Source organism: Gopherus evgoodei, chromosome 13 (genome assembly GCF_007399415.2).
Source record: "Gopherus evgoodei ecotype Sinaloan lineage chromosome 13, rGopEvg1_v1.p, whole genome shotgun sequence".
NCBI classification, from domain to species: Eukaryota; Metazoa; Chordata; order Testudines; family Testudinidae; genus Gopherus; species Gopherus evgoodei.
In genome coordinates, this window is record NC_044334.1 from 29,373,924 (window position 1) to 29,400,412 (window position 26,489).

The 26,489-nt window shown below is 50.9% G+C and overlaps 1 protein-coding gene across 6 annotated transcripts in view; it reads left to right on the forward strand.

Moving 5' to 3' along the window:
- MORC2 (MORC family CW-type zinc finger 2) overlaps nt 1-21,885 on the forward strand; it is a 103,787-nt gene extending 81,902 nt beyond the window's left edge. For 4 of the 6 annotated variants that reach the window (XM_030583543.1, XM_030583548.1, XM_030583546.1 and 1 more), the window contains 10 exons: nt 5,457-5,589; nt 6,460-6,534; nt 6,639-7,028; nt 7,595-7,741; nt 7,839-7,893; nt 9,956-10,097; nt 10,607-10,798; nt 10,900-10,993; nt 11,908-12,096; nt 21,553-21,885. In XM_030583543.1, the coding sequence (XP_030439403.1) occupies nt 5,457-5,589; nt 6,460-6,534; nt 6,639-7,028; nt 7,595-7,741; nt 7,839-7,893; nt 9,956-10,097; nt 10,607-10,798; nt 10,900-10,993; nt 11,908-12,096; nt 21,553-21,621 (1,486 nt within the window). In that variant the 3' untranslated portion in view covers nt 21,622-21,885. Of the gene's footprint in view, nt 1-5,456; nt 5,590-6,459; nt 6,535-6,638; nt 7,029-7,594; nt 7,742-7,838; nt 7,894-9,955; nt 10,098-10,606; nt 10,799-10,899; nt 10,994-11,907; nt 12,097-21,552 lie in introns of those variants that run through there. The other 2 variants (XM_030583545.1, XM_030583549.1) reach the window with 2 other exon arrangements.
- Nucleotides 21,886-26,489: the final 4,604 nt, after the last annotated feature.

Consider the following 26,489-nt stretch of genomic DNA (forward strand, 5'->3'; position numbering starts at 1 on the left):
AGCAACAAGCCTTGCTTAGCTGCGATAATTATAGCACCTGGGTGGAGGAGTTTCTCCCTCGAACCTCCCACCTGGAGTTCGCTGCCGTCTTGGAGGACGGGGGAAAGAATTTACCCTTTGTTGGTAAAGGCATCTTCGCGGCAGAGACAGCCCCAGACTGCGAAGCCTGCTGGACAATAGGGTCCTAATGCGTCTCAGCATGTATACGCTAGCGACCAAACGCAGGCCTTTATGGCCCCAGCCGCCATACTCTGTGCCTAGCCAGAGGCAGAACTCTGGAAAACGGCAAGGCCAAGGTGGTTGCAGACAAACGTCAGGCCCCCTAAAAAGCCAAAGTCAAGGTCCCTCGCAATTACCACTGGGACCAAAGACGGACCTTCCAAGGTTCGCCGGAGGGCGGTGTACCAGTCGCAGGACGGGATCCCGATCCCGCTTTCTCCTGGCATGGCCCCAGTTACTTTCAGATCGCTGGGTCCTGCGCACGATGGAGCATAGGTACCACCTTTAATTTGCTCCAGCCCTGTCCCCCTTCAGCGGACGAAAGGGGCAAGGGGTTTTACTCCCGTTATGCCCTAGTCCCCCACTCGAACACAGGTCTCAGACCTCCCTGGTCCTGCATGGACTCAACCGGTTTAGGATAAGGTTGAAGTTCTACATGGTATCCCTGGGAACCATTATTCCATCCTTGCCTCCTGGGGGCTACTATGCCGCCCTGGATATGAAGGACGCGTACTTTCGCAGTGCCATCTTCCCTCCACACGGGAGATGCCTCCGCTTTATAGCCAGCGGTGAATACTCCCGGTTTACGGCCATAGTCGCCGCCTTCCGTCGCTGATGTCGGATATGCGTTTTTCCGTATCTGGACGATTCGCTTATCCGAGGAGACTCTGAGACACAAACCGCTCAGCCATGGGCATCGTCACGGTCTTATTCACAGATCAAGGCCTGATGATTACTATAGAGCAATCCACTCTGGTTCCCACGCAGAGGTTGGGCTTCCTAGGGGCTATCCTGGTCTCCTACCTAGCCGGAGCCTGCTTATCACAACTGCGGTTTTAGGCGAGGGCAACAATCATCTGAGGTCTGAAGGCTTTCCCAACGACCTCAGCTCGCTCTTGTCTCAGTCTCCTGGGTCCATGGTTGCCCGCAAGTTTGTAACCAAACACGCCAAGCTCCGCCTCCGTCCTCTCCAAGTCCGGCCCACCTCGGCGTACCGCTTGGTCAGGGAGCCAATGGTCATGGTAGTCACCGTTCCCTCGAACGTCTTAGGCTCCCTAGAGTGGTGGCTAACTCCCTCCTTGGTGTGGACAGGGATGCGGTTTCATCCGCCCCAGCCCTCACTGCCCCTGACGGCGGACGCATCATCTCTCTGCTCGAGTGCTCATGGTCGCCTCCGAGCTTAAGGCCTTTGGTCTTCTAAGAAGCTGGCATTCCTCGTTAATGCCCCAAAAATGAGAGTAGTCCGCCTGGCATGCCAGGGGTTCCAGCGGCAGCTGAGAGGCCGTTGTATCTCGGTGTTTACAGCCAACACAAGGGCCAGGTGCTTCATAAGTATTCAGGGGGGACATAGTCCTCCCCCCTTTTTTGTCAGGAGGCCATCCATTTCCGGGTCTTTTGCATGGCCCACTCGATGGAGCTGGCGACGTCCTTTCTCCCAAGCGTTCGGAACGTCTTAACTCTTTGACTCAGCAGGTTTTTCCTGTCTTACGAGTGATCACTCTGCCCCATGTGAGGCGTCCCGCTTTCCGGAAGTGGAGATGTTTCCTCACACAGACCTGTTCGCTCACCGCGAGAGCAGGAAATGCCAGGTGTTCTGCTCCTTCCAAGGTCTCTCCTCGGAATCGATCTTGGACGCATTCCTGATGCCGTGGAACGGCCAACTGCATTATGCCTCCCCACTGTTCCCACTGGTTCGTTACGTCCTGCTCAAACTCCGCAGGGGCAGAGCGTGCATCATCATGATCACTCCAGAGTGGTCCAGGCAGCACTGACATACCACGTTGCTCGGCCTGTCAGCCCAGACCTCATCACTCAGGGCAATGACAGGCTTCGTCACTCGGACCTGCAGCCTCTTCGCCTCACGGTGGCTCCTGCGTACCTGAGTCGGGGTGACAGGCAGCCTTCCACCTGGTCAACGTACCGAGCCAGGTGGAAGCGTTTCCTTTACAGCTGCAGTACGCTCGATCTTGCTCCTGCTGAGGTCTCGATCCCCTCTATTTGGCCTGCCTCTGGCCTTCAGCGGCAGGATCTGGCGGTATCATCGCTGAGGACACTCTCAGTGGCCATCCCTACCTTCCAGCAGGCTAAGATGGACGTTCAGTGTCCCACGCTCTATGGATTCGAGGTCCCTCAAGGGCTTGGAGCGCTTGCACCCTCGGGTGCGGCGCCCAGCCCCGCCCTGGGACCTCAACCTAGTCTTGGCCAGACGGGTCTCTGAGATCAGAGCTCTTACGAAGGTTCCACAAAGACAAGGTGCAGTTATGACCGCACCCGGCTTTCCTCCCTAAGGTGTTTTGGCCTTTCATGTTACCCACAGCTCAACGCAATGGGCATAACCGTTGCACTCCTTGGACATCTGTGGAGTGCTCGCATTATATTGTGCTGACAGAATCATTTCCTAAGGTGCCCCAGCTCTGCCCCGGTAGCAGGCCAAAGGGAGGGCTTGCTTGTTTTCCTCTCAGAGGATCTCATCTTGGGTGATGGCGGACATCCCCACTTGTTATGATTTGGCTCATATTTCCCCAAGCCACATCACCGTGCATTCTACCAGGGCTCAGGCTTCATCTGCCGCCTTGCTGGCTCGTGTTTCTACCCACGAGACCTGTCGCGAAGCTCCATTGGTCCTCGGTCCTTACCTTTGCTTCGCAGTATGCCCTGGTTCAGCAGTCAAGAGAGGCTGTAGCCTCTGGCTCGGCAGTTTTATTCTGCCACATTTCACTCCGACCCCACCGCCTTTGTAAGGCTTGGGATTCACCTAACTGGAATGGATATGAGCAATCACTCGAAGAAGAAAAGACGGTTACTCACCTTTGTAACTGTTGTTCTTCGAGATGTGTTGCTCATATCCATTCCGCACCCGCCCTCCTTCCCCACTGTCGGAGTAGCCGGCAAGAAGGAACTGAGGAGCGGGTGGGCCGGCAGGAGTATATATGGAGCGCCATGGTGGCGCCACTCTAGGGGGCGACCTGCCGGCCCACTGAGTTGCTAGGGTAAAAGTTTTCCGACGAATGTGCACGCGCGGCGCGTACACCTAACTGGAATGGATATGAGCAACACATCTCGAAGAACAACAGTTACAAAGGTGAGTAACCGTCTTTTCCTCCTGAATTCTTTCCAGGACCATTGCTATCTACGTCACAGGTGGAAAGGCAGCGAGGAGTCTCCTTCCCGAGTGGAGAGAAGTGTTCCATGCTAAAACAGTCTCTTCCTAAAGCCAAGAATAAAAAACTGCACAGACAGCCTAAGACAGTGGTCCCCAACCTTTCGTCTGGCATGTGCGAGACGATGAGTCACGGAGGACTGTGGCAGCAGACGAGCATCTGCCGAAATACCAGCAATGTCAGTAGGCATTGCCGCTGAAATACCACTGACAAGCAGCGTCATCCAGAGGCATCACCACTGAAATGCTGCCAAAAATCGGTGGCATTTCAGCGGTGACAGCTCTGGATGATGCTGCTTGTTGGCAGCATTTTGGCAGATGCTCGTCTGCCAGCCAGTACACGGGCACACTTAGATGCCCCAGTGGGTGCCATGTCACCCACGGGCACTGCATTGGAGACCCCTGGCCTAAGAGATCCACGTCTGGTATTTCCACTGGAGGAAGATTTGATCCAGTACTCTCTAATTAAGAATTTACTCATGAGATTATATCATTAATGGACTCCAACTGTCTGCAGCCATGTTCTCCTTATACACAGTGCAGTGGACTGATTGTCCATGTGAGTGAGGGCATCACTCTTTGGATTACCCAGTGTCTGAAAGTCCTTAGGGCACCGGGGACTGTCCTCCTCTCCAAAACATTGTGTGTTCTCGTTAGCAAAGCTGCCAGGATCCCTGAGTATAGCATGTGTCTGTGTGGGCTCTGCAGCACAGGTGGATACATCTGATCACTGTAATCTGAATGGGCAGCATTTGTAAACCCATTTCTAATTGGATATTTTCCCTGGACTGCCTAGGGGAACACCTTTTGCATCCGCTGGGGAAGAAGACTTCAATATGCTTTAAATACAGTACCTAAATTAGGAAGGGCCCTGGCAGAAGTTCAGGAAAGAGAAGGATCCAGTAAGCTATAATAGCTTCACCCTAGCCTGTTGATCAGAGAGGCCTAGACGTTGTCTGCAGAGGTCCCAGTGCTGCTTGCTTCCACAAGGATCTCTTGGATCAGAGATTTTCTAATGCATGTGTTGTCTAATTGTCTAATGCATTTGTGCCATGGGACAACATTCGTAGTGTGGTTCAAGCTACTCATCACCCTTCCCCTTTGTTTGTTAGCATGAGGGAGGACACTGATCTGTCCACCACGTCGACCACTTTCTACCACCCTCTCCTCAAGGGAGACTGCCTCAGCACACGTGTTTTCTTAAGGCTCTTCCTTCAGTATACAGCTGTAGGGAAGAGGAGTCCTCACTCTCCTCCCATGACAGCTGTTCTAAGGTGTTCTTGGTGAAGCTCGGTCTCCACAGCTTCTGAACTCCAGTACAAACCACGACACACACATCTACACCAGTCAGGTTGCAGTAAAAATTAAGCCACTGGAGTCTGGCATGTGCACAACAGGCCAAGTGTGGAGTCTAAAACCATCAGTGTAGGGTATGTTTGAGGACAGTCTGAGGTCAACAAGGCTGCCTGCCTCAAGAGGCTGCCAAGCAGAATCACCAGAGAGACCTTTCATGGAGTTTGTGGTAGCCATGGCAGTGTTTCTCTACAGAAAACAGGGCAATACCAGGTCATTAACCCACAACGTATCACCCTCTGCAGTAGAACTGATGGGCAAGAAAATTGGTGCCAGTCAGCTTAAAATTCAGGGAAAATTCAGGAACAGATGGAAAACCAGTTAAAAGGGACTCTGTGATGGTAGCCAAGGGATCTCCTCAGTTGTCAGCAGTAATGAAGGAACTGACAGTTGGAGGCACCATGGGCCGGAATAGCTGACTGTGGCATTTCCCTGTGTGGCCCCTGCTCTCTGAATGGGCGTCTCATGCCAGGGAGCTCCCAGCATAAATAGGTTTGTTTTTAATCCTTAAATTGTAAAGCAGGTAAGCTTCTGTGTTTGCATTTCTGCCTGGCTAAAATCTGTGAATCTTTCTGATTTGTTCTTGAGACTAGGGTATTGCAGTAGTAGGGAAACAACTAGGTTTCCTTGAGGCCAATATTGCTCTCCCTAACTGTAAAAGTTTGTTGTAAGTCACGTTTTGGTCTCTTGCTGAGTTTGTCTATTATCCTTTTCTCTACTGTAGGTGTGAAGCTTCAGAGCAGAAGCAAAAGGTACCCCTGGGAACACTGAAAAAGGACTTCAGATCACAAGAAGAGAAGCAGAAGCAGCTGACGGAGAAAATTCGCCAGCAGCAGGAGAAACTGGAGGCTCTGCAGGTGAATCTAGAGACCTAGAGCTGAGCGTAGTGGAGAGGAGCTAAGCAGCCTCCTTGGGCAAATGAATTTTGCTGAGTTAAATGTTTTTCTGAACCCTCTCTCATTTTGTTATTTGTATTACCGTAGTGCTTAGGATCCCTAGTCATGGATCAGGACCCCCATGTGCTAGGCTCTGTACAAACCAAACAAAAAGACATTCACTCTCCCAAGGAACTTCCCACCTAAGTGTAAGACAAGACATCAGATAGATGCAGATAGACCACAGAGTACAAGGAGACAAGGACAGTACTGGTCAGTGTGATAGGCAGTAGCCTCAGCATACCAGCAGACTAGCCACTGTAAAGTTTTTTTGTAGGCATAATGGAAAAAGAGAATGTTAAGGAGTGTTTTGAAGGAGGTTAGTGCATTCATTTTGTGGAGGTTTATGGGGAGCTCTTACCACATGTGAGGGTCAGCATTGGAGAAAGCATGAAGGTGCTTATTTGAAAATGTAATAATTGGACGATGGCGGCATCATGGACGAACTGGAGAACGTATCCCGTGTAGAGTCCAAATCCTGTTCCTCACACCTCCTGGGTTTTATTTTAGTAAAAAAATGACTATCAGTAAAACAAAGTTCAGCTCAGACTTCAGGCTTCACTTCTTTTTGGACTCCTCCCTGTGGACTGCTCAGCCCCCAACTTATGTCCTCTCTTCATTGGGCCACTCCCCATTTTTTTATGGTTAGATGAGGTGGTGAACCACCTCCCTTAGCGAGCCAGCAGTACCTGTTTAACGTTCCCCAGCACCATCACCATCTGCTAACAGGGTGGGTTTCGGGAAAACACTGACACCTTTTAAAATGACCTTGTTCCTGTTCTTTTACCACAGAAAACGACTCCAATCCGGTCCCAAGCTGACCTGAAGAAATTGCCTCTGGAAGTGACCACCCGGCCTGCTGTGGAAGTAAGTACCCCACCTCCTGTACACTCCAGTACCATCCTGAACCATTCTGTGAGCCATTCCTGACTTGTTCTTCTTCCTCTCTCCTGTGCACTCTCTTCTCCCAGGACTCCCAATCATTGAGCAGACCTCAACGCCCACGATCTCCTCCTTTACCCGATGTAATTAAAAATGCTCCCAGCAGGCCGCCGCCACCACCTCCCCCAAAGTCCATCAGCCAACTGCGAAAGGTCCCCCTGGCTCAGCCAGCCATCAACACCCCCAAACTGGCAAGTGTGCTATCTAGGGAGGAAGCTAGTACTTCCAGGACACAGCAGCATATTGTGACTGCGGGAAAGTCAAACAGCACAGTTGTCAGGACTCCTGCCAAACCCATCCATGTGGGGAGGCCACCCCCCATGCTTCTGCCGAACTCCATGAGCCAGCGCGAGACTCCTAGCCCCAAAATTATGAAGACGCCGATGCTGAAAAAACCTGTAGCGCTCAAACCTCCCCAGGTGAGTCCGTTATTTGGTATGATGGGAGATCATCAAAGCCCTACCCCTCAACCTGGACAAAACTCAGTGTTTACCCAACATCTTCCTCGCCTCCAGGTGTGAGAGACCCCTCCCCCCACACTATATTAATTGCATAGGATGGAAGAACCGTACTGTGCTAGGTGAGAGCTCAACAATATATCCTCAGTAGGATCACTTGCCCCAGCTGCTTCCTGTGAGACCCCAGTGATTGCCCTGCATGTGGTAGAAACATGGCAACAGGTGCATGGCAACAGGTGATGAAGGATACTGGTGGTGTTTGTGTCTATCCCTTGTGGCATGGGATGGATATATGTGTGATATGATGTGTGCTAGGACCTTCTGGAGAAAGTCTAGTGGTCAGATTTTAAAAATGGCTGGGCACCCAGCTGCTCCCACTGTTCTTAGACAGACCCGTTGGTTGCTGGAGCTCTTAGTTTAAGTGGCTGTAGAGGCACTGAGCTTGTCTGAAAGCCTGCCACCCTACCCCCTTGAAATGAATGGGTGCCACCAACCTTAAGATTCAGCCAGAAATCACTTGCTCTCAGCAGGCCTCCAGCATCCGCAAGAGGACATTTAACACCATGGAGGATGGAACTGAGGAGGAGGTGGAGCAGAAGAAGGAGAAAACAAAACGGGGCAAATTTGTGGTAGTGAAAGAGGAGAAGAAGGACTCAAACGAGGTGGTGGTTGAGGTGAGGATTGCAGTGAGTTCCCTCTGGCAGGAAAGGATGTAGTGAGCTCTCATGAGCTTCCTGGGAGATGGCTAACATGAGCTCTTTATGCTTACAGCTCACAGACAGTGCAGGGGAGGAGGAACTAGCAGATCTGAAAAGAGCCCAAAAAGGTGAGGAGCAAACCATTAAACTCAGTTACCATGTTTGTGCCAGAAGTGACCATGGTTTGCCCAACCCCAAGGAATTTACATACGGTTTAACCGATTGTGGCTAAGGTTTCTTTGACCATGCTGAAATGTGGCATGCTGGGACCTGTAATCTCTGGGCTGCACATTTATATTAATGGTGAAGGGGGATTTGGGCCTCATTGCATGAATCAGTGAGCTCTCCTGTTTGTAGCGTACTGCCACAAAGAGTCAGCAGGGCTGTCTGTGGAGTGTAGCCCCCTCACTCGTTCCCAGGCAGTTCCTCCATCCCTGTTGTGGGTTACAAGAAAAACTTCCACAAAGGGGAGTGACTTATGTCCCATTCCCAGGACACGTAAAGGGTGGTGAAAACTCTAGGTTCTTCTTCGAGTGATGGTCCCTGTATGTATTCCATATGTGGGTGTGCATGCATGCCGTGCACCTGAGCCTGGAAGCTTTCCTTAGCAGTGTCCGTTGCCCCGCACATGCGTCATGTGTCACCTTGGGCTCACAGCCAGGGATGGCAGGTTTATAGAAATTTTGGTGGTGACCAGAACCTGCCCCCCACCCCCAACTCCACCTCCCACCTGCCTAGGGCTCTGGGAGGGAGTTTGGGTTGGGGGAGGAGGTCTGGGCTGGGGCAGCAAATTAGGGTGCAGGCTCCGGGAGGGAGTTTAGGGGTGGGAGGGGGTGCAGGGGTGAAGGCTGGAGAGTGGGGCTGGGGATGAGTTTGGGATTGGCTCAGGGCTAGGGTAGAGGGTGGGGTGCAGGGGGATGAGGGCTCTGGCTGGGGATGAGGGGCTCAAGCTAGGGCAGGGGGGATGAGGGCTCTGGCTGGGGGTGTGGGCTCTGGGGTAGGGCAGGGCTGAGGATGAGTTTGGGGTGTAGGAAGCTGCTCCAGGGCTGGGGCCAGAGATGAGGACTCCCCCCAGCCCTCTCCCTGCTGGCAGCAGTGAGCTCTGGGGGAGAGACCCCCTTCTCCCTCCCAGCAGCACACTCACCCTGCACCATTGTCACCGCACCCCCTCTCAGGTACAGAAGCCTCCTCACCTCCCTTGTAGTGGTGGCAATGGGGAGGCTTCCATCACCTGTGCGCCTCCTCCCCTGCTGCTGCCCCTCACTGGGGTTGTGAGGGATGGGCTTTCCTCTTGCCCAGCATGGGGCAGGAGCAGTGACTGTGGGCAGGGGGGGCTGTGCTGGTGGAGGGTCCCGCTGGAAGAGGGAAGGGTCTGAGGCAGAAGGGCAGGGTAAGGGCAGCCTGCCCTGCCACTGGGGGATGGGGAGCACTAGGACACTGTGGCAGCAGTTGGTGCTGGGAGCCAGCAGATCAGAGTCAGTGTGGAGCTGCAGGGGAGAGACAGGGATGCTCTGGGACCTGGGGAGGTGTGCAGGGGCAACAAGTGGGAGCTGGGGGACACTTGGGGGAGGGCAGGGGGGCATCAGGCGGGGCTAGGGGAGAGTCCCAGCCTCAAAACATTGGTGGAGCCGAGCCCCCTGGGCCCTGAATATTGATGGCACCATGAGCCCATACAACTTGCCGCCCCTGCTCACAGCTGAGGGGATAATAGGTTGTGCAGATTGGCGCCTCTCCAATTCCCTCTTATCACCACATGGCCTGAGTAGGAACCCCTGCTCCTTTGCACTTTTAGCTTGACTAAGAGTGTGACCTTGTCCATTTGTGTATCTAGTAGTTATAGATTGATTAATTAGTAAATTAGCAAGCATTAGTTTCTCTCTGTTTGGGGACCTTTCTTCCCCTGGGCTATGCCCGCATTCTGGGGTTTAAGAACTGTTTCCTGCCCGTGCTCACTCTCTGTGAGCAACAAGCATCAGAGGTGCCTTTACAACCTCAGCGAGGCCCACATCATAGCTTGTTGCTCCATCTGTAGGTCTTTCCCACCCCACACCTGGGAAGAGCTTCACCTCTGTAAACTTAAGTTCATTCCCAGCAGAGGACTGAGGAAACATGAGCTTCCCTCCTGAAAAAGCTGTGACGTGCTTTCAGCATCTGTCCAAACCCCCTAACGCCTACCCTTCTGTGTCTCAGACAAAGGACTGCATGTGGAGGTACGAGTGAACAAGGAATGGTTCACAGGCCGTGTCACAGCTGTGGAGATGGGCAAGCATGCCATACGCTGGAAGGTGAAATTCGATTACGTACCTACAGATACCACACCAAGAGATCGCTGGTAATTAACCATTATCTTTGGCTGCAGAAGCTCTGGAGATGCTCCCCCTTCAACAGGGAGGAGAGGGGGGAACCCTGTTACATTTTCATAGGTGCTGAAGAGAGGAATAATCCATTCTTACGTTGGGAAGGTTGTGTACACAAGAATGTTTGGAGAAAGCTGCTCTGTGATTGTGAAGGGAACAGGCATAGAATCATAGATTATTAGGGTTGGAAGGGACCTCAGGAGATCATCCAGTCCAACCCCCCCCTGCTCAAAGCAGGACTAATCCCAAATCCCTAAATGGCCCCCTCAAGGATTGAACTCACAACCCTGGGTTTAGCAGGCCAATGCTCAAACCACTGAGCTATCTCTCCCCCCAAAGGAAGGAAAGCAACACTGTTTCTACCTGGCATCTGTATGTAGAGGGTGGCTCTGGAAGAAGCGGTGTAATTTAGGAGCTGTTGTCAGAGTGACAGGGTCTGGCTAGTCTGGAGAAGGCTGTATGTGACTCCCTGCTACCCCCCTAGGGTAGAGAAGGGCAGTGAGGATGTACGGTTGATGAAGCCTCCCTCTCCAGAGCATCAGAGTCCAGACACACAGCAGGAAGAAGAGGAGGTTGTAGCTGAGCCTTCTACCTCAGACTGTGCCCGAATTGAGCCAGACACCACCGGTCCCAGCAGCAACCAGGAAACTGTGGATTTGCTAGTCCAGACACTCCGGTGGGTTTATTTGTTGCTCACAGCCGGTACCATTTCTGAGCGTTTCGATCTCCAAACAAGACTTTAAACTCTACCTGTGGGTGCTTGTTTTCTCTTGGTAGGAATTGTTTGCGGTACTTCTTACCTCCAAATTTCCCCATCTCCAAGAAGGAACTGAGTTCCATGAGTTCAGAAGAATTGATGGCTTTTCCTCTGGTGAGTTCAGTGCTTCTCTTTCACACTAAACTTGGGCTGGGTCTACAAATGGAAAATGTTCAGATCCTGCGTTTCTCTGCTTTGGGAATAGAGGGCTCAAATGGATGTTTCTGGAGTGTTCATCCTCCTGAGGGAATGCGAATGCAACATTTATTTTACCAAATCATCGCTCGTCAGAGAAGATCTGTTGGGATGCCAAATGGTGAATGATCAGAGCTCTGCCGATTTCTCCCCCTCTTCATCCCTCTGTCCATGGATGCAGTGTGAGCCAGCAAATGCCTCTTTTGATCCACTGAGGGTCATACTGCTCAGGGTTAGAAATGCCAGGACTTTGTTGTCACAAGGCAACCTTAACTAGCCTGTGAAACAAAGCTTCTGGTTTTATTACTGGATTTTCTCAGGGTTTTTCCATCCATCTTCTTTTTTTAATCAGGCAAATGAGGGGACAGTTTTTTATAATGTAAAACAAATGGGATGGATGGTGATCAGATGCTGAAATAAAAGGAGTGATGTCCTTTGCTAGGCAAATAACTTCATATTAGCTCTGCCTGAATGCTTCTACCGGTAAATCAGGGAGGAAACTACAATGGAGTGGTGGGAGCAGGGTGTGTGGTACTTCTGTGGCCTCAGAGTGAGGAAGGATACATGTTAGAGTCCATTTCTGAGCTTTGGGCTCTGCTCTTGGAGGAACAGGGCAGCCTGTTTGCTAACTTTCTATGGTAAAATCCAGAAATGAACAGTGTAACTAGTGACTCTTTCTGTTGTTTCCCAGGCAGTATCAGAGGTTGGCATCTGGAGTCCCCTTCATTACTATGGGCAGATTGCAGCTGCTGGGGGAATTCTGCTGCGGGTGGGGCTTTGGTGTTGCTTGATCTTGTCACAGCGTATTGACTCACTTTTTTGTCTACCTACAGAAAGAATATTTCAAACAGTACGAGATGGGTCTGCAGAACTTATGCAATTCCTATCAGACTCGTGCTGATGCCCGGGCCAAAGTCTGTGAGGAAAACCTCCGCAGCTCAGAGAGAAAACTTAAAGAGACAGAGGAGAAACTGCAGAAGCTGAGGACTAATATTGTGGCACTTCTGCAGAAAGTGCAGGAGGTGGGTGAGACCCCAGGTGCAGAATTACTGAGTGCCACTGGATTGGGCCCAGCTGAGATACTGGGGAAAGTTAGGACTTCACTTAGCCCACAACTTGATTACATTCCAGCTTTGTCTTTGGTCCTCAGTAACTCAGTGTTCTGTGTTGCAGGTGGGGTTAAATTCCCAGAGCCTGATTTTTCAGTGTGGGTTTGTGGTGCTGCCCCTCGCGTGAGTGAGTGGGGAGTTCTGGTTTACACCACACTGTCCTCAGATTTCAATGACTACACCAACAGCCAGGCATAGGAGAAACATCCCTTGGCTTTGGCCTTCTCTGCCACCAGGGGCCACGTGTGCAGAAGAAGCTAGCTCTGTGCTCTGCTCCTGGGGAGAGGGAGTACTGCATATGTCTCAGTAGCAATCCCTGGGACTGGTTAAGAAGTGGTGATGTGCTCTGGTGGGAATTTCTGCCCAGTTCTAAAGCAGGATGGTGTCTAATGTGGAAACTTGAATGTAGGATTGTAAGATGGGAGCGGAGCATCAGGGCTTCAATAGGGTTTGGGGCGTAGTTGGCTATTAATGAGGCCACAGCTAGGAAAGCTGGCAGCGCTACTGGTAACTATTCATCTGCAGTGTAAATGTGTGAAGTTCTTCACTCTTGGAATAGCAATCCCCCAGGCTTAAGGGAGATTGACAGGAATGTTATGGCAAGGGTTGTTGCAGAGTTGTCTGAAGAGAAGTCACAGCATTTCTCTCCCTGCTTCCCATCCCCTGCCTCGATGTATCTGCCGTAACATCTCTTCTTCGTCAAGTGATGGTCCCGAGTGTATTCCACTGAGGGTTTACGTGTGTGCCATGCGTCCAGAGCTAGAGAATTTGAAAGTGGTGGTGTCAGTTGGCCCACACATGCGTCCTTGCTTTGCCTTATGGTTTTGTCTGAAGTGACAAAGGGCAAGGCAGACTGACTGCATCTCCAGTTCCTTACCACCACCACTTGGTCTGAGTCATACCTGCTTAAAAAAGGAAAGTCAGAATTTTACGTAGTTTGTTTTAGTCTAGTTTTTGCTGTTTTTACCGTAGTTTAGTGTCTAGTAGAAGTTTTTAGGCAATAAGAGACTTTGGGGAATCCATTTACCTGTCCCTCCATCCCAACCCAGCACCCATACCTGTTCTGGATTATACTGACGATGCCAGGGTTTAAGGTCTGCGCCTCCTGAACATGATTGTTTTCAGTCAGCAGCGAGCAACAGCGCTGCCTCTACTGCTTGGGAGAAGCCCACGTTTCATCCAGGTGTAGTATCTGCTTGTCCTTCCCAAGCCGTAACCAGGAAGGCAGGCTCTCTGCCTCAAGCAGCACCTCATGGAGGTCTCTATGTGGCTGCAGTGAGATCCAGACCAGGGCACCCCCACTGTACATCAGCCTGAGAAACCCAGGAATGCATCTCCAACCACGGAGATCGAGTCCAGTTCTGCTGGTACCAGTACTACGGACCCCATGCTGGGGCCTACTCAAGAGGCAAGGAAGCATATGCCGTGTGCATGGCAGTAAATCTTCCTCCAGGCCCAAGGACGATGATTCACCCTCCACGAGTTCCAGCCACGGAGAAGCAGTATGTTCCCAAGCACGACAAGAAATCACGAAGGCCAGTGGATCAGCCAGTACCGAGCACCGAGACGCACACACCTTCTGAGTCAGCCTGCCCTAAGTCAAGGGAACTAGCAGCTTTGAAACAGTCCTCTGCTTCAGCTCCGCTTCCAGCTACAGAGCACATGCCACTGACTCTGGAGAGGTTGGAGATGATGCTTGGGCCTCATGTACTCTTTGCCATAGGGGAAGCAAGGTCCCTAAGCCTTCCTCTACAGTCTGCCTAGGGAGGTACAATCTCCAACCCAGGACTCACCTCAGTCGAATTGTGCTTCTATCCTTTCCCCTGTGCTTTATAGTGGGGGTTCTCAACCTTTCTTTCTGGTGCCCCCACAACATGCTACAAAATCTCCACGGGCCACTTGTACCACAACTATGTTTCTCCTTATAAAATCTATGGCTGGCATTAAGGGGTAGGAAGCAGGATAATTGCCCAGTGGCCCATGCCACAAGCAGCACCACAAAACTAAGTTGCTCAGGCTTCAGCTTCAGCCCCAGGTGCTGGAGCTCAGGGCCCTGGGCTGCGGTCCTCCATAGTGGGACTTCAGCTTTCTGCCCTGGGCCCTAACAAGTCTAATGCCAGCCATGCTTGTTGGACCCCCTCAAACCAGCTTGTGGCCCCTCAGGGGGCCCCGGACCTTGGTTGAAAACCACTGGTTTATAGGGTTCCAACAGTACCACTTTTGGAACCGAAATCCTAGTTTTCGTCATCAGAGGATTTGGATGGAGCACAAGGGCCACCCATCCGCTACTGCCACTGTGAGTTACTCAAAAGGGCTTGCAGCTTCATAGCAATACCCTCCTCTCCCCCAGCAGAGAAGCCACTGGTAACCCACAGCATGGGGCCCTCTGCAGCATGTGCTGGATCGATCCTGTTGGCCATACTGGGGGTCCTGGCCTCAATATCCACCTTCAGAATCTTCCTGTTCAGCAGGAGAGGGGTTGACCCTATCCCCACTTAAGGCATCCTCGAGTAGGTGATCAGAACTGGTTTTGCAGGATGAGCCGCTCCGTCTGGTTCCACAGCAGGAACAATTTCCATCATCTTCTCCAGACACAGCAGTGATCTTGGCTTCTCCCTTGCATCCAAATGGCTTTCGCCAGTTCTAAGACCTCCTGCACGGGTGGCTGAGGACCTTCATATTCCATTGGAGGAAGTACAGGACAAACAGCACCCATTTCTGAACATCCTTCAGGCCTCAGTATCGACCAGGGTGGCTCTACCAATCAATGATGCCATTCTTCAGCTGGCTGGAACGGGCAGTTCAGATGTCCCTCCCCCCCCTGCCGTGTGCTACTCCTGCCCTCAGCCTCTGAGCTGCTCCCGAGAGCCTCCTGCTTGCTGTGCAGAGGGTGAGTGGGGAAGAGGGGTACTGATGTCAGGGGATCGCTTTTCCCCCTGCTCCTGTACCCCACCTCCACAGAGCAGGGGAGACACACGACAGGGCTCAGGACAGAGGGAGCTTGCTGGCGGCTGCTGCTGTCTCAGCGTTCTGATTTACTTAAAAAGGCAGTGTACTTGGAGTGGGGTCAGCGTACTTAAAGGGGCAATGTGTCTCTCTCTCTCTCTGTGTAAACCTAGAACCTAACCTCTCACTCCCCTTTACATTAATTCATATGGGGAAATTAGATTTGCTTAACATCGTTTTGCTTAAAGTAGCATTTTTCAGGAACATAACTACAACGTTAAGCGAGGAGTTACTATACGTATAGCAACGGGGTCTGCATTTCTATTTTCCCACTCCTCACCCAATTCCTCATGATCCAAGCGGCAATGGAATAGGCCAGGCCGCAGTACCCACATTACACCCTGGCAGACAAGGGGGGAAGCAACTGGATCTTCTGGGTTGCAAGGTCTTCTCATCAGCTAGCCTCCAATTTCAGATCTCGAACTACAAATACGACTTTCTCAACTTTACTGACAAACTCCACCAGCAAGGTCAAACCCATTTCCAGGCTATCCTGGAGGAGGGCAAACTGGTCATGAGAATGGCGCTGTGGACGCAGCAGATATCTCTTTGCACATGATGGCTTATGGGAATCGTCATGCAGGGAAAATCACAGCTACGTTCATCTGGTTTCCCCAGGGAGGTACAGAATACCGTAGATCACCTCCCTTTCGATTAGTCTCGCCTGATTAACTGGAAGACCGACAATTCCCTCCATTCCCTCAAGGATTCCAGACCCATGCTACAATCTCTGGGTAACTACACACCTGCACCTGGCTAGCTGCTAACAGCACAGTCCAGGGACAAGCTTTGAGCCTCAACCTCCAAGTTACTCAGATTACTTTCCTTCCCTGGGGGTGAGTGTAAATGTCAAAAAATCAACTCTGGTTCCTGCACAGTCCCCGGATTTCATAGGGGCCTCCATCAGCATGGTCTCAACATGAACCTACTTACTGAGGGACAGGTTCCATACTGTGCAGGAACTCGTCGCCTGAGTAGTCAATGGTCCTTCTGTTCCGGACAGGAATTGCCTATCCCCCTGGCCACATGGCAGCTTGCACATATGTGAGCTTCACTCACCTTCGACTTGGCCGTCTTTAGCTGTGGCTCCAGAGGGTCTATTCACCCATGCGACATACTATGGGCTTTCTGCTATCAGTCCCCACAGAGGTGCTTTCCTCCCTCTGGTGGTGGATGGACCTGAGCCAGGTCAGCACCGGGATGCCTTTCCTCCCATCCTTCCTGGACACAACGATCATCCCGAACACATCACTCGCCAGATGGGGTGCCCACATGGGCGAGCACATGATGCAAAGGTATCGAACCCCTTGGGAATCTAGAATGCACATCAATATTCTAGGCTTCAGCTGGTATAGAAAGAGTCTCGCATTTTTCCATCCATTCACTCTCATCATGTCTGACTACACCACCACCGTTTATTACATCATCTAACAAGGGGGCATGAGGTCAACTACACTCTGAGTGGAAGCAGTTCATCTGTGGGATTGGTGCATTGCCCATAAGATCCTGTTGTCAGCAGCCTATCTTCTGGGGACTCGGAACGTGACTGTTGACTCTCTCTGCAGAAAATACATAGTTGATCACGATTGGGAGCTTCACAACACTGTAGTTAACGACATTTTCAGCCTGTGGGGGACTCCAGCCAGGGACCTCCTTGCCTCCCACACCGGTAGCATGTTCAGTACATACTGCTCTGCGGGGGAAAGCTCTGAACCCATTCCCAAGGTGATGCCCTTGTCCTCCACTGGTCAGACCAGATCAATTACACTTTTCCCCTTCTGCTGCTGCTGCCACAAGTCCTCCCACAAGATCAGAAGGGAGAAGACCACAATTATTCTGATCTCCCCTTTCTGGCCAGGCCTGTTCTGGTTTCCCCACCTTCTTTACCTGTCAGCTTCTCCCCTGCATCCTCTGCAAACTTTCCTGGAGCTGCTCACGCAACACAGCAGCAGGATCAGGCATCCTGATCCACAGATGCTTCACCTCAGAGCTTGGTTTTTGGATGGGCATCTTTGCTACAATCGGAATGTTCGTTGGCAGTACATCATTGGAGATTTTTAAGAGCAGGTTAGACAAACACCTGTCAGGGGTGGTCTAGATCAGTGCTTCTCAAAGTGGTGGTCCACAGGCCGGCACATCGGCTGCCGGTCTGCAGCAAATGTCCTCATAAGAGCATCGAATAGGATAATAATATGCCACCGGTCCCTGGCACATTAGGGAAAAAAATTGCTGGTCCCCCACATCAGATATCTAGACCAGTGCTTCTCAAGCTAATACTTATTCCTGCTGTGAGTGCTGGGGACTGGACTAGATCTCTCAAGGCCCTTCCAGTCCTGTAATTCTAAGATATCCTCTCAAGCAGTAGGACAGAAAAGGTAGGGGAGTTGCATTGTATGTAAGAGCAGTATGACTGCCCAGAGTTCTGGTATGAAACTGCAGAAAAACCTAAGTGTCTCTGGATTAAATTTAGAAGTGTGAGCAACAAGAGTGATGTCGTGATGGGAGTTTGCTGTAGACAACCAGACCAGCGGGGTGAGGTGGACAAGACTTTCTTCCGGCAACTAGCCAAAGTTACAAGATCACAGGCCCTGGTTCTCATGGGAGACTTTAATCACCCTGATATCTGCTGAGAGAGCAATAGAGCGGTGCACAGACAATCCAGGAAGTTTTTGGAAAGTGTAGGGGACAATTTCCTGGTTCAAGTGCTGGAGAAACCAACTAGGGGCATAGCTCTTCTTGAGCTGCTGCTCACAAACGGAGAAGAGTTAGTAGGGGAAGCAAAAGTGGATGGGAACCTGGGAGGCAGTGACCATGAGATGGTTGAGTTCAGGATCCTGACACAAGGAAGAAAGGAGAGCAGCAGAATACGGACCCTGGACTTCAGAAAAGCAGACTTGGACTCCCTCAGGGAACTGATGGGTGGGATTCCCTGGGAGAATAACATGAGGGGGAAAGGAGTCCAGGAGAGCTGACTGTATTTTAAAGAATCCTTATTGAGGTTGCAGGAACAAACCATTCCAATGTGTAGAAATAATAGTAAATATGGCAGGTGACCAGCTTGGCTTAACAGTGAAATCCTTGCTGATCTTAAACACAAAAAAGAAGCGTACAAGAAGTGGAAGCTTGGACAAATGACCAGGGAGGAGTATAAAAATATTGCTCAGGCATGCAGGAGTGAAATCAGGAAGGCCAAATCACACTTGGAGTTGCAGCTAGCAAGAGATGTTAAGAGTAACAAGAAGGGTTTCTTCAGGTATGTTAGCAACAAGAAGAAAGTCAAGGAAAGTGTGGGTCCCTGACTGATAGTGGTGACAGAGTGACAGAGGATATGGAAAAAGCTAATGTACTCAATGAATTTTGTTGCCTCTGTCTTCACGAACAAGGTCAGCTCCCAGACTGCTGCACTGGGCAGCACAGCATGGGGAGGAGGTGACCAGCCCTCTGTGGAGAAAGAAGTGGTTCAGGACTATTTAGAAAAACTGGATGAGCCCAAATCCATGGGGCCGGATGCGCTTCATCTGAGGGTACTAAAGGTGTTGGCGGATGTGATTGCAGAGCCATTGGCCATTATCTTTGAAAATTCATGGCGATCGGGGGAGGTCCTGGATAACTGGGAAAAGGCTAATGTAGTGCCCATCTTTAAAAAGAGAAGGAGGAGGATCTGGGAAACTACAGGCCAGTCAGCCTCACCTCAGTCCCTGGAAAAATCATGGAGCAAGTCCTCGAATCAATTCTGAAGCACTTAGAGGAGAGCAAAGTGATCAGGAACAGTCAGCATGGATTCATCAAAGGCAAGTCATGCCTGACTAACCTAATTGCCTTCTATGAGGAGATAACTGAGTCTGTGGATGAGGGAAAAGTAGTGGATGTGTTATTCCTTGACTTTAGCGAAGCTTTTGATATGGTCTCCCACGGATTCTTGATGGCAAGTTAAAGTAGTATGGACTGGATGAATAGACTATAAGGTGTATAGAAAACTGGCTAGATCGTCGGGCTTAATGGGTAATGATCAATGACTCCATGTCTAGTTGGCAGCCGGTGTCAAGTGGAGTGCCCCAAGGGTCGGTCCTGGGGTCGGTTTTGTTCAATATCTTCATTAATGATCTGGAGGATGGTGTGGACTGCACCCTCAGCAAGTTTGCAAATGACACTAAACTGGAAGGAGTGGTAGATACGCTGGAGGGTAGGGATAGAGGGACAGAGGGACCTAGACAAATTAGAAGATTGGGCCAAAAGAAATCTGATGAGGTTCAACAAGGACAAGTGCAGAATCCTGCACTTAGGATGGAAGAATCCCATGCACTGTTACAGAGTAGGGACCGAATGGCTAGGCAGCAGTTCTGCAGAAAAGGACCTAGGGGTTACAGTGGACAAGAAGCCGGATATGAGTCAACAGTGTGCCCTTGTTGCCAGGAAGGCTAATGGCATTTTGGGCTGTATAAGTAGGGGCATTGCCAGCAGATCGAGGGACATGATCGTTCCCCTCTATTCGACATTGGTGAGGCCTCATCTGGAGTACTGTGTCCAGTTTTGGGCCCCACACTACAAGAAGAATGTGGAAAAATTGGAAAGAGTTCAGCGGAGGGCAACAAACATGATTAGAGAGCTGGAGTACATGACTTATGAGGAGAGGCTGAGGGAACTGGGATTGTTCAGTTTGCAGAAGAGAAGAATGCAGGGGGATTTGATAGCTACTTTCAACTACCTGAAAGGGGGTTCCAAAGAGGAGGGATTTAGACTGTTCTCAGAGGTAGCAGATGACAGAACAAGGAGTAATGGTCTCAAGTTGCAGTGGGGAAGGTTTAGGTTGGATATTAAGAAAAACTTTTTCACTAGGAGGGTGGTGAAGCACTGGAATGGGTTCCCTAGGGAAGTAGTGGAATCTCCTTCCTTAGAGATTTTTAAGGTCAGGCTTGACAAAGCCCTGGCTGGGATGATATAGTTGGGGATTGGTCCTGCTTTGAGCCGCGGGTTGGACTAGATACCTCCTGAGGTCCCTTCCAACCCTGATACTCTGTGATTCTATGAAAGAGCCCACAAGATATTCCTAGTGGGCCACATGGAAGCGCTACGCCTCCTGGGTCCAATAGAGGGGCCTTGTCCCTGAGGACTTCCCTGTCTTTTGGACTACCTCCTCTTCTTAGTGCCTTCCATCCCCCCCGACTTCCCCCTGTGGAAGAACACTCCCTATTTACTCATCCATTGACTACCAGGTTTTGAAAGGGTCTCCTCAGAACCTTCCCCACCCATTTAACTTATTGCTCCCCAATGGGACCTCTACCTTGTTCTCTTGAAATTTAATGAAATTGCCATTCGAGCTTCATGTTACCTGTCCCTCCTTTCCGTGAAGGTTGCCTTCCTGGGGCAATTACTTCCCATGAGACGGATAAGTGAACTGGGGCAATGATGGCGGACCCCCCTTTCACTGTGTTCCGTAGTGACAAAGTTGCCCAGTGTCAGCATCCCAAGTTTCTACAAAGGTTGTTTCTTGCCTTTCATCTCAACCAACCTATGCACTTACCCGCTTTCTTGCCAAAGCCTTATGCCTCAGCAGCGGAGCAGCGTCTTCACTCCCTCAACCTCCTCAGGGCCTTGTCTTCTACCTGCAGAGGACGAGACCATTCAGGAAGTCCCCTAGACTGTTTGTTGCTGTTACTGAAAGGATTATGGGGGCAGGCAATCTCCACACAGAGGATGTCTAAGTGGATTTCAGGGTGCATTATGCTCTGTTGTTGGTTATTGGGACAGCCTCCACTCCTTGTGGGGAGAGCCCATTCCACAAGAGCTCAAGCATCTACTACAGTCACCCTTCACAATGTACCACTTTCAGATATATGCAGGGCAGCTATGTGGAGGTCAGTACGAACCTTCCTTGCTCATTACACCTTGGTGCAAAACTCTGGGAGGGATGCCTTGTTCAGCGCAGCTGTCTTCCAGTCCACCATTCCATCCTCCTCCAAATTAGGTACTACTTGTTAATCACTCAGTGGAATACAGTAGGGACCATCGCTCAAAGAAGAGGAGGAGATTACTTACCTGCAGCTGGAGGTTCTTCGAGATGTGGGCTCCCTATCTGTATTCCACTTCCCACCCTCCTTTCCCTCTGCTGCACATCTGTTCAGTTTGTGGTAGGGAAGGAACTGAGGCTGTGATCGGTCTGCCCTGCCTTTTATTGCCTTGGACAAAACCATGAGGCGAAGCAAGAGCACATGTGCATTCTAGCAAATACTACTACTTTCAAATTCTTGGCTCCGGACACATGGCGCATGTGTAAACCCTCAGTGGAGTACAGATAAGAGACCATACGTCTCGAAGAACCTCCCATTACAAGTAAGTAACCTCCTCTTGCGCCTTTGGTTTCAGGACATCGATATTAATACTGATGATGAGCTGGATGCATATATTGAGGACCTGATCACCAAGGGAGACTGAGCACTCCAGACCCAGCACTGGCGAGCAGCATGGAGGAGTTGGTCCCTGTGTTCTGAAATGTGGATTCCTGCAGTGGAGGGGACCCGAGCAGCGCATGAAAGGGGAGGGCCATTAGACTGTTTACTATATTGATGTGTTGGTGTACAACCTGTTCTTGTGATTTTACATGCAAAAGACATTGGTGCTGTTGGCAGGACAATTTTTAACATTGTAGTTCTTCAGATCTCTTTCCTTTGTTTATAAATATTTATTTTTTAAAAGAAACAGGACCTGTGCCTGGTATGACGGGAGGTCAGCTGTGTTGTGAGGTTTGGGAGTTTTTTAGTACAGTAAAAATGCAAGAACCTTTTTCCTTTTGGAGTATGCTGGAGATCTATGCCTAGTTCTTGGCACCAGAACATCCTATCCAGCACCTTGTAGCTGATGCCTCTTCAGATAAAGAAGGGAAAAATCTAGCAACCACTTAATGGAAAAGCCTATGCTGAGGCCTTGAGGGACTGAGCAGAAGCTGGATGGGACTTGGACCTCAGGACTATGGTAACTGGGCCAAAGGAGGCTCAGAGCCAGGGCTTCTAACTACACCAAGGGATCAGTGTACACATTCTCCATTGAGGGGGTGGGGTTTGAACCTTAAGGATGTTGTAGCTGAGGGTAGATGTGAAATTTTCAGAGCCCTTATTGCACAGCCATAGCATCAAACATGGGGAATGGGGCTCTGTTAGCAGACCCAGGAAGCTTAGACCTGCTGATGCTTTAATGCGTGTAGGTGTGAGTGGAAGAGGCTCACAGTGATGGGACTGAGCCTGCTGGGGTTCTGGTACCTTGTGATTTCTCAGGGCAGGGAAGTGTGAGGGTTGAAGTGCAAGGTTCCTACCAGTTCTACAGCCCCCTATTGCACGTTCGTCACCAGTACTGCCATTTTGTGAGATGTGAGTTGCAAGGGGCAGGTGGACTCCCTGACCAGCTCAAAATAAAACTGACCCTGTGTTCTAAGTGCCACTCCCTCTGCTCTTTCTTGCTTTGCTCCACTTGGCCTCTTCCAGTTGTTTTTAAATAGAGCACTGGAAATGGAGCTGTTCCCCTTTTAGTCACTGGATGGCACCCAGCCCCAGCTCAGCAGCAAGGAAGAGCGCTAGCCTCTCTAATGTGGGGTTTGGAGGCTGTATTTAAAAGTGGTAGGGGAGTGGTTCTCAACCAGAGGTCTGATCCCCCCTGGGCGACCACAAGAAGGTTTCAGGGGCTCTGCCAAGCAGGGCCAGTGTTAGCCACGCTGAAACCTGGGACAGAAAGCTATAACCCCATCTCATAGGGCTGAAGCCCTGAGCCCTGCCAACTGGGGCTGAAGCCTTAGCATCTTACCTTCATGGGGCCCAGGTGGGCCCTGGAGCTTTTATAGCATGTTCTCGGGGGCCTCAGGAAGGAAAAGGTTGAGAAGCCCTGTGCTACGGGCCACGGTCTGTCGCAGAGGGGGCATCCCAGGCACGCTGGTAGTGTGTTTATGCAATAGCCATCAGTGCTCACCAGCAGCGCTCACTAAACCTCATCACTCCCCTTCTCGCTGTGCCAAAACTGCTCTGAGAAATGCAAAAATTGTTAACAGAAAAAGCTCTCTGCAAAGGCACTAACATTCTAGCAAGAGTGGCATGCTCAAGGTGACTTTTTCCTGCATGCAGAAACTCAAGAAGGGAGCTTGTATTATAACCCTCAGGTCACTGGGAAGTGTGTCCACTCCCAACACATTCAGCTTCCCTTCCTCTCCTGCACCCTCACTCTACTCCAAAAGCCTCAGGCACCCTGCCCAGCCTCCTAGCTGACGAGCATGTCTGCCTCTGACCTGCTGCTGCTTTCAGGAGCATCATGGGCAAGACACCTTGCTGCAGCCTTGCCTCCCTTGGCCAGAAACCCTGCCTCTTCCTTAGCACAGTGTGGCCAGTAGACTCCTGTCCCTTAGCCATTCCCAAGATGGTGTCCTTCTTAGTGGAGAGATGCTACTTTCTGCCTCCCCTAGTTAACCAGAGGGCAGCTGGTTTCCAAAGGCTTCAATTAAGTGCCCAGTCTTCAAAAGCTTGTTTGGCCTCAGTAGGCACTGCTGCACTACAAATAAGTGGAGGGCCATAACTTTCCTAACTACCAGTTACTTCCTGCCAAGCAAACTACTGTTCTAATGGCCTCGTGTCCTGTAGCAAACAGGAGCAGGATGTGCTGCCCTGTTCGGACTCTCCACTGCGATTCCAGTAATAAAGCCTACAGGCCCCTCATCCAGCAGTTCCAACAGCTGGACAGTAGGATGTCAGCAACCGAAACCTCCCCAGGGAAAGTACTCAAAGCCAGCAGATATTAACAAGGCCTGTAAATAATATGAGACTAACAGTGTGGCTCTGTGAATCTGAGGGCTCCCTTCCATTAGGAAAAAATTAAAGCTTTTGTTTGGTGGGGGGAGGAATTGGACACACAACAAAACACAGCCTGATTTGCTGAGGAATGCACAGAGAAATGTCCAAGAGATCCAGAGCCCTCTAACCCCACAGCTGTTAGAAGTGTCCAAGCAAATACTAGGAAAAATGTTTTCCCCTGATGTAGAGGAGGTTCTGCCAAGCTGATGGCAAACCAGAAAGGGAACAAAAGATCCATCCATACGGTCGGCTACTCAAACCCCACTAGAACCTGAACACTCACCAACCCGTTTCTAAAGAGTTGTAGAGTTAAACTCATGTAAACTGATGACCCATGGTGAAAGGAAGAAACATCTGAGTGCTGCTTTGGTCTCCTGGGTCCATAACCATTGCTTTCACTGTTGGTGGCCTGGATCCTCTGCCCTTCGGATAGGTGAAAAACTAGCTCAGAGGTCAAAGCTGAGTGAATGTGCTGCATGCTGGCTAGCCGGGAAGCTCTGGAGTAGGGGAACTAGTGCTGCTACTGGCAAAGATAGGGGAACCTTCAAACCCTGATGGCTCTTAGAGAGCAGTCACTAGTGTGGGGCCTCTACTAACCGTGGGGGTGCTCTAGACAAGTACTCACCCTGGACATTCTGCACTATGCCTGTGAGGGTGGGTGAGCTCCCGAGGGCATCTCAGCTCCCTGCACTGTAACCTCCAGCCTCCCTCCTATACAGGTTCTTCTACCGCCTTCAGCCTCATCTCCCCACGCCTTCCAGTCGTGCATGGAGCAATCTGACTGACATCTGTCAGGTTTGCCCCCTCCCTGTCGCACAGGGAACACACACACACTCCTCTCTGGTCACTGTCCTCAGCTCCTGGACATACCAGCAATGCGCTGAGCCCCCTGGCTTACCGAAGGCCTAACATTACAGTAGGACCTCAGCGTTAGGAACTGACTGGTCCACCACACACCTCATTTGGAACCAGAAGTGCAGAGTCAGACAGCAGCAGAGCCAAAGAAAGCAAGGACAGCGCAGTAATGTGTGACCTGTAAACTACTGAAAAATAAAGGGAAAGTTATAAATAGGATTTGACAAGCTGAGGAAACTACTTGTTTCATTTAAATTAAGATGATTAAAAGCATTTTTCCGCATAGTGAAGTTTCAAAGCTGTATTAAGTCATTGTTCAGTTGCGAACTTTTGAAAGTGTATTTTGTTCAGAGTTACAAACAACTTCCACTCCCTCAGGGTTCCTAACAGGGGTTCTACTGTACCCAAAACACCAAGCAGCTGGTGTGAGAAAGCGGCCAGCAGGTGGCGCCCAAGGCAAGAAGTAGCATTACTCCACCCCCTGACCAGGGAGTTACTGAAGGTGCAGGACTGAGAGCTTTTACCCAGAGCGCTTCTGCACTAGCCGTTTTCACAGAGACTCAGATTTTAAGTCCAGAAGGGACCATCACGATCATCTAGTCTGACCCCCTGCACCTGGCAGGCCACAGAATCTCACCCACCTGCTCCTATAATAGACCCCTGAGCTCTGCCGGAGTTACCGAAGGCCTCAAATCCTGATTTAAAGAGTTCATGTTACAGAGAATCTGTCATTTACACTAAACCTGCAAGTGACCTGGGCCCCATGCTCCAGGGGAAGGCAAAAAACCAGTATCTGTGCCAGTCTGACCTAGGAGAAGATTCCTTCCTGACCCCAAATATGGCCCTCAGTTAAACCCTGAGCATAGAGGCAAGACACGGGCAGGTGGTCTAGAGGGCTCAGTGGAAGGGACCGGCAGGTGGGTGAGGATCCAATGCCTCTGGCTGGGGGTGGGAGTTTTCAGGTAAATATAGTGCTGAGGACATTTCAGCCTAGCAGCCCTGGTGACTGGACGCTTAGCCAGAGGAACCACCCCGGGAAGCAGGAGTGCTGTGAGTTTCCCCATCCTCCCTCAAGAGTCAGAGAGCAATGGACCATCCAGTCTGACCTGTGTAGCAGAGGACACCAGCCTCAGCCAGCACCCGCACACTGCCCCAGCATCCAAATCGAGACCAAGGTATTCCAGCCCACAGGAGACTGGGTAGGTGCCACGGGCTGAGACTAGAGGGGTCCGAGGTGCACTAGGTCCCGAGGCCCCCGCACTGACAGGGAAATGATTAAGTGAGGGATACCCAGATAATCCTGGCAAATGCCCCACATGCTGCAGGGGGAGGGGAAAAAAAATCTGACCTGGGAGGAAATTCCTGCCTGACCCCACATATGGTGATCAGTGGGACCCTGAGCATGAACCAGCCACCAGGCACCTGAGAGAGAGAATGCTCATGCCAGCTCGGAGCCCTGGCCCACCCGCCATCCCTGATGCAGCAGAATACACTGAGGTGGGAATCGCTTCCTGACCCTTGTTGGTGACTTGAAGCATGAGCTTTTAGGGTCATAAATCATAAACCAAGACTCAGCCCTGCCCCCCACTATCACAAGCTATCGGGGGCTGAGGGGCAGTG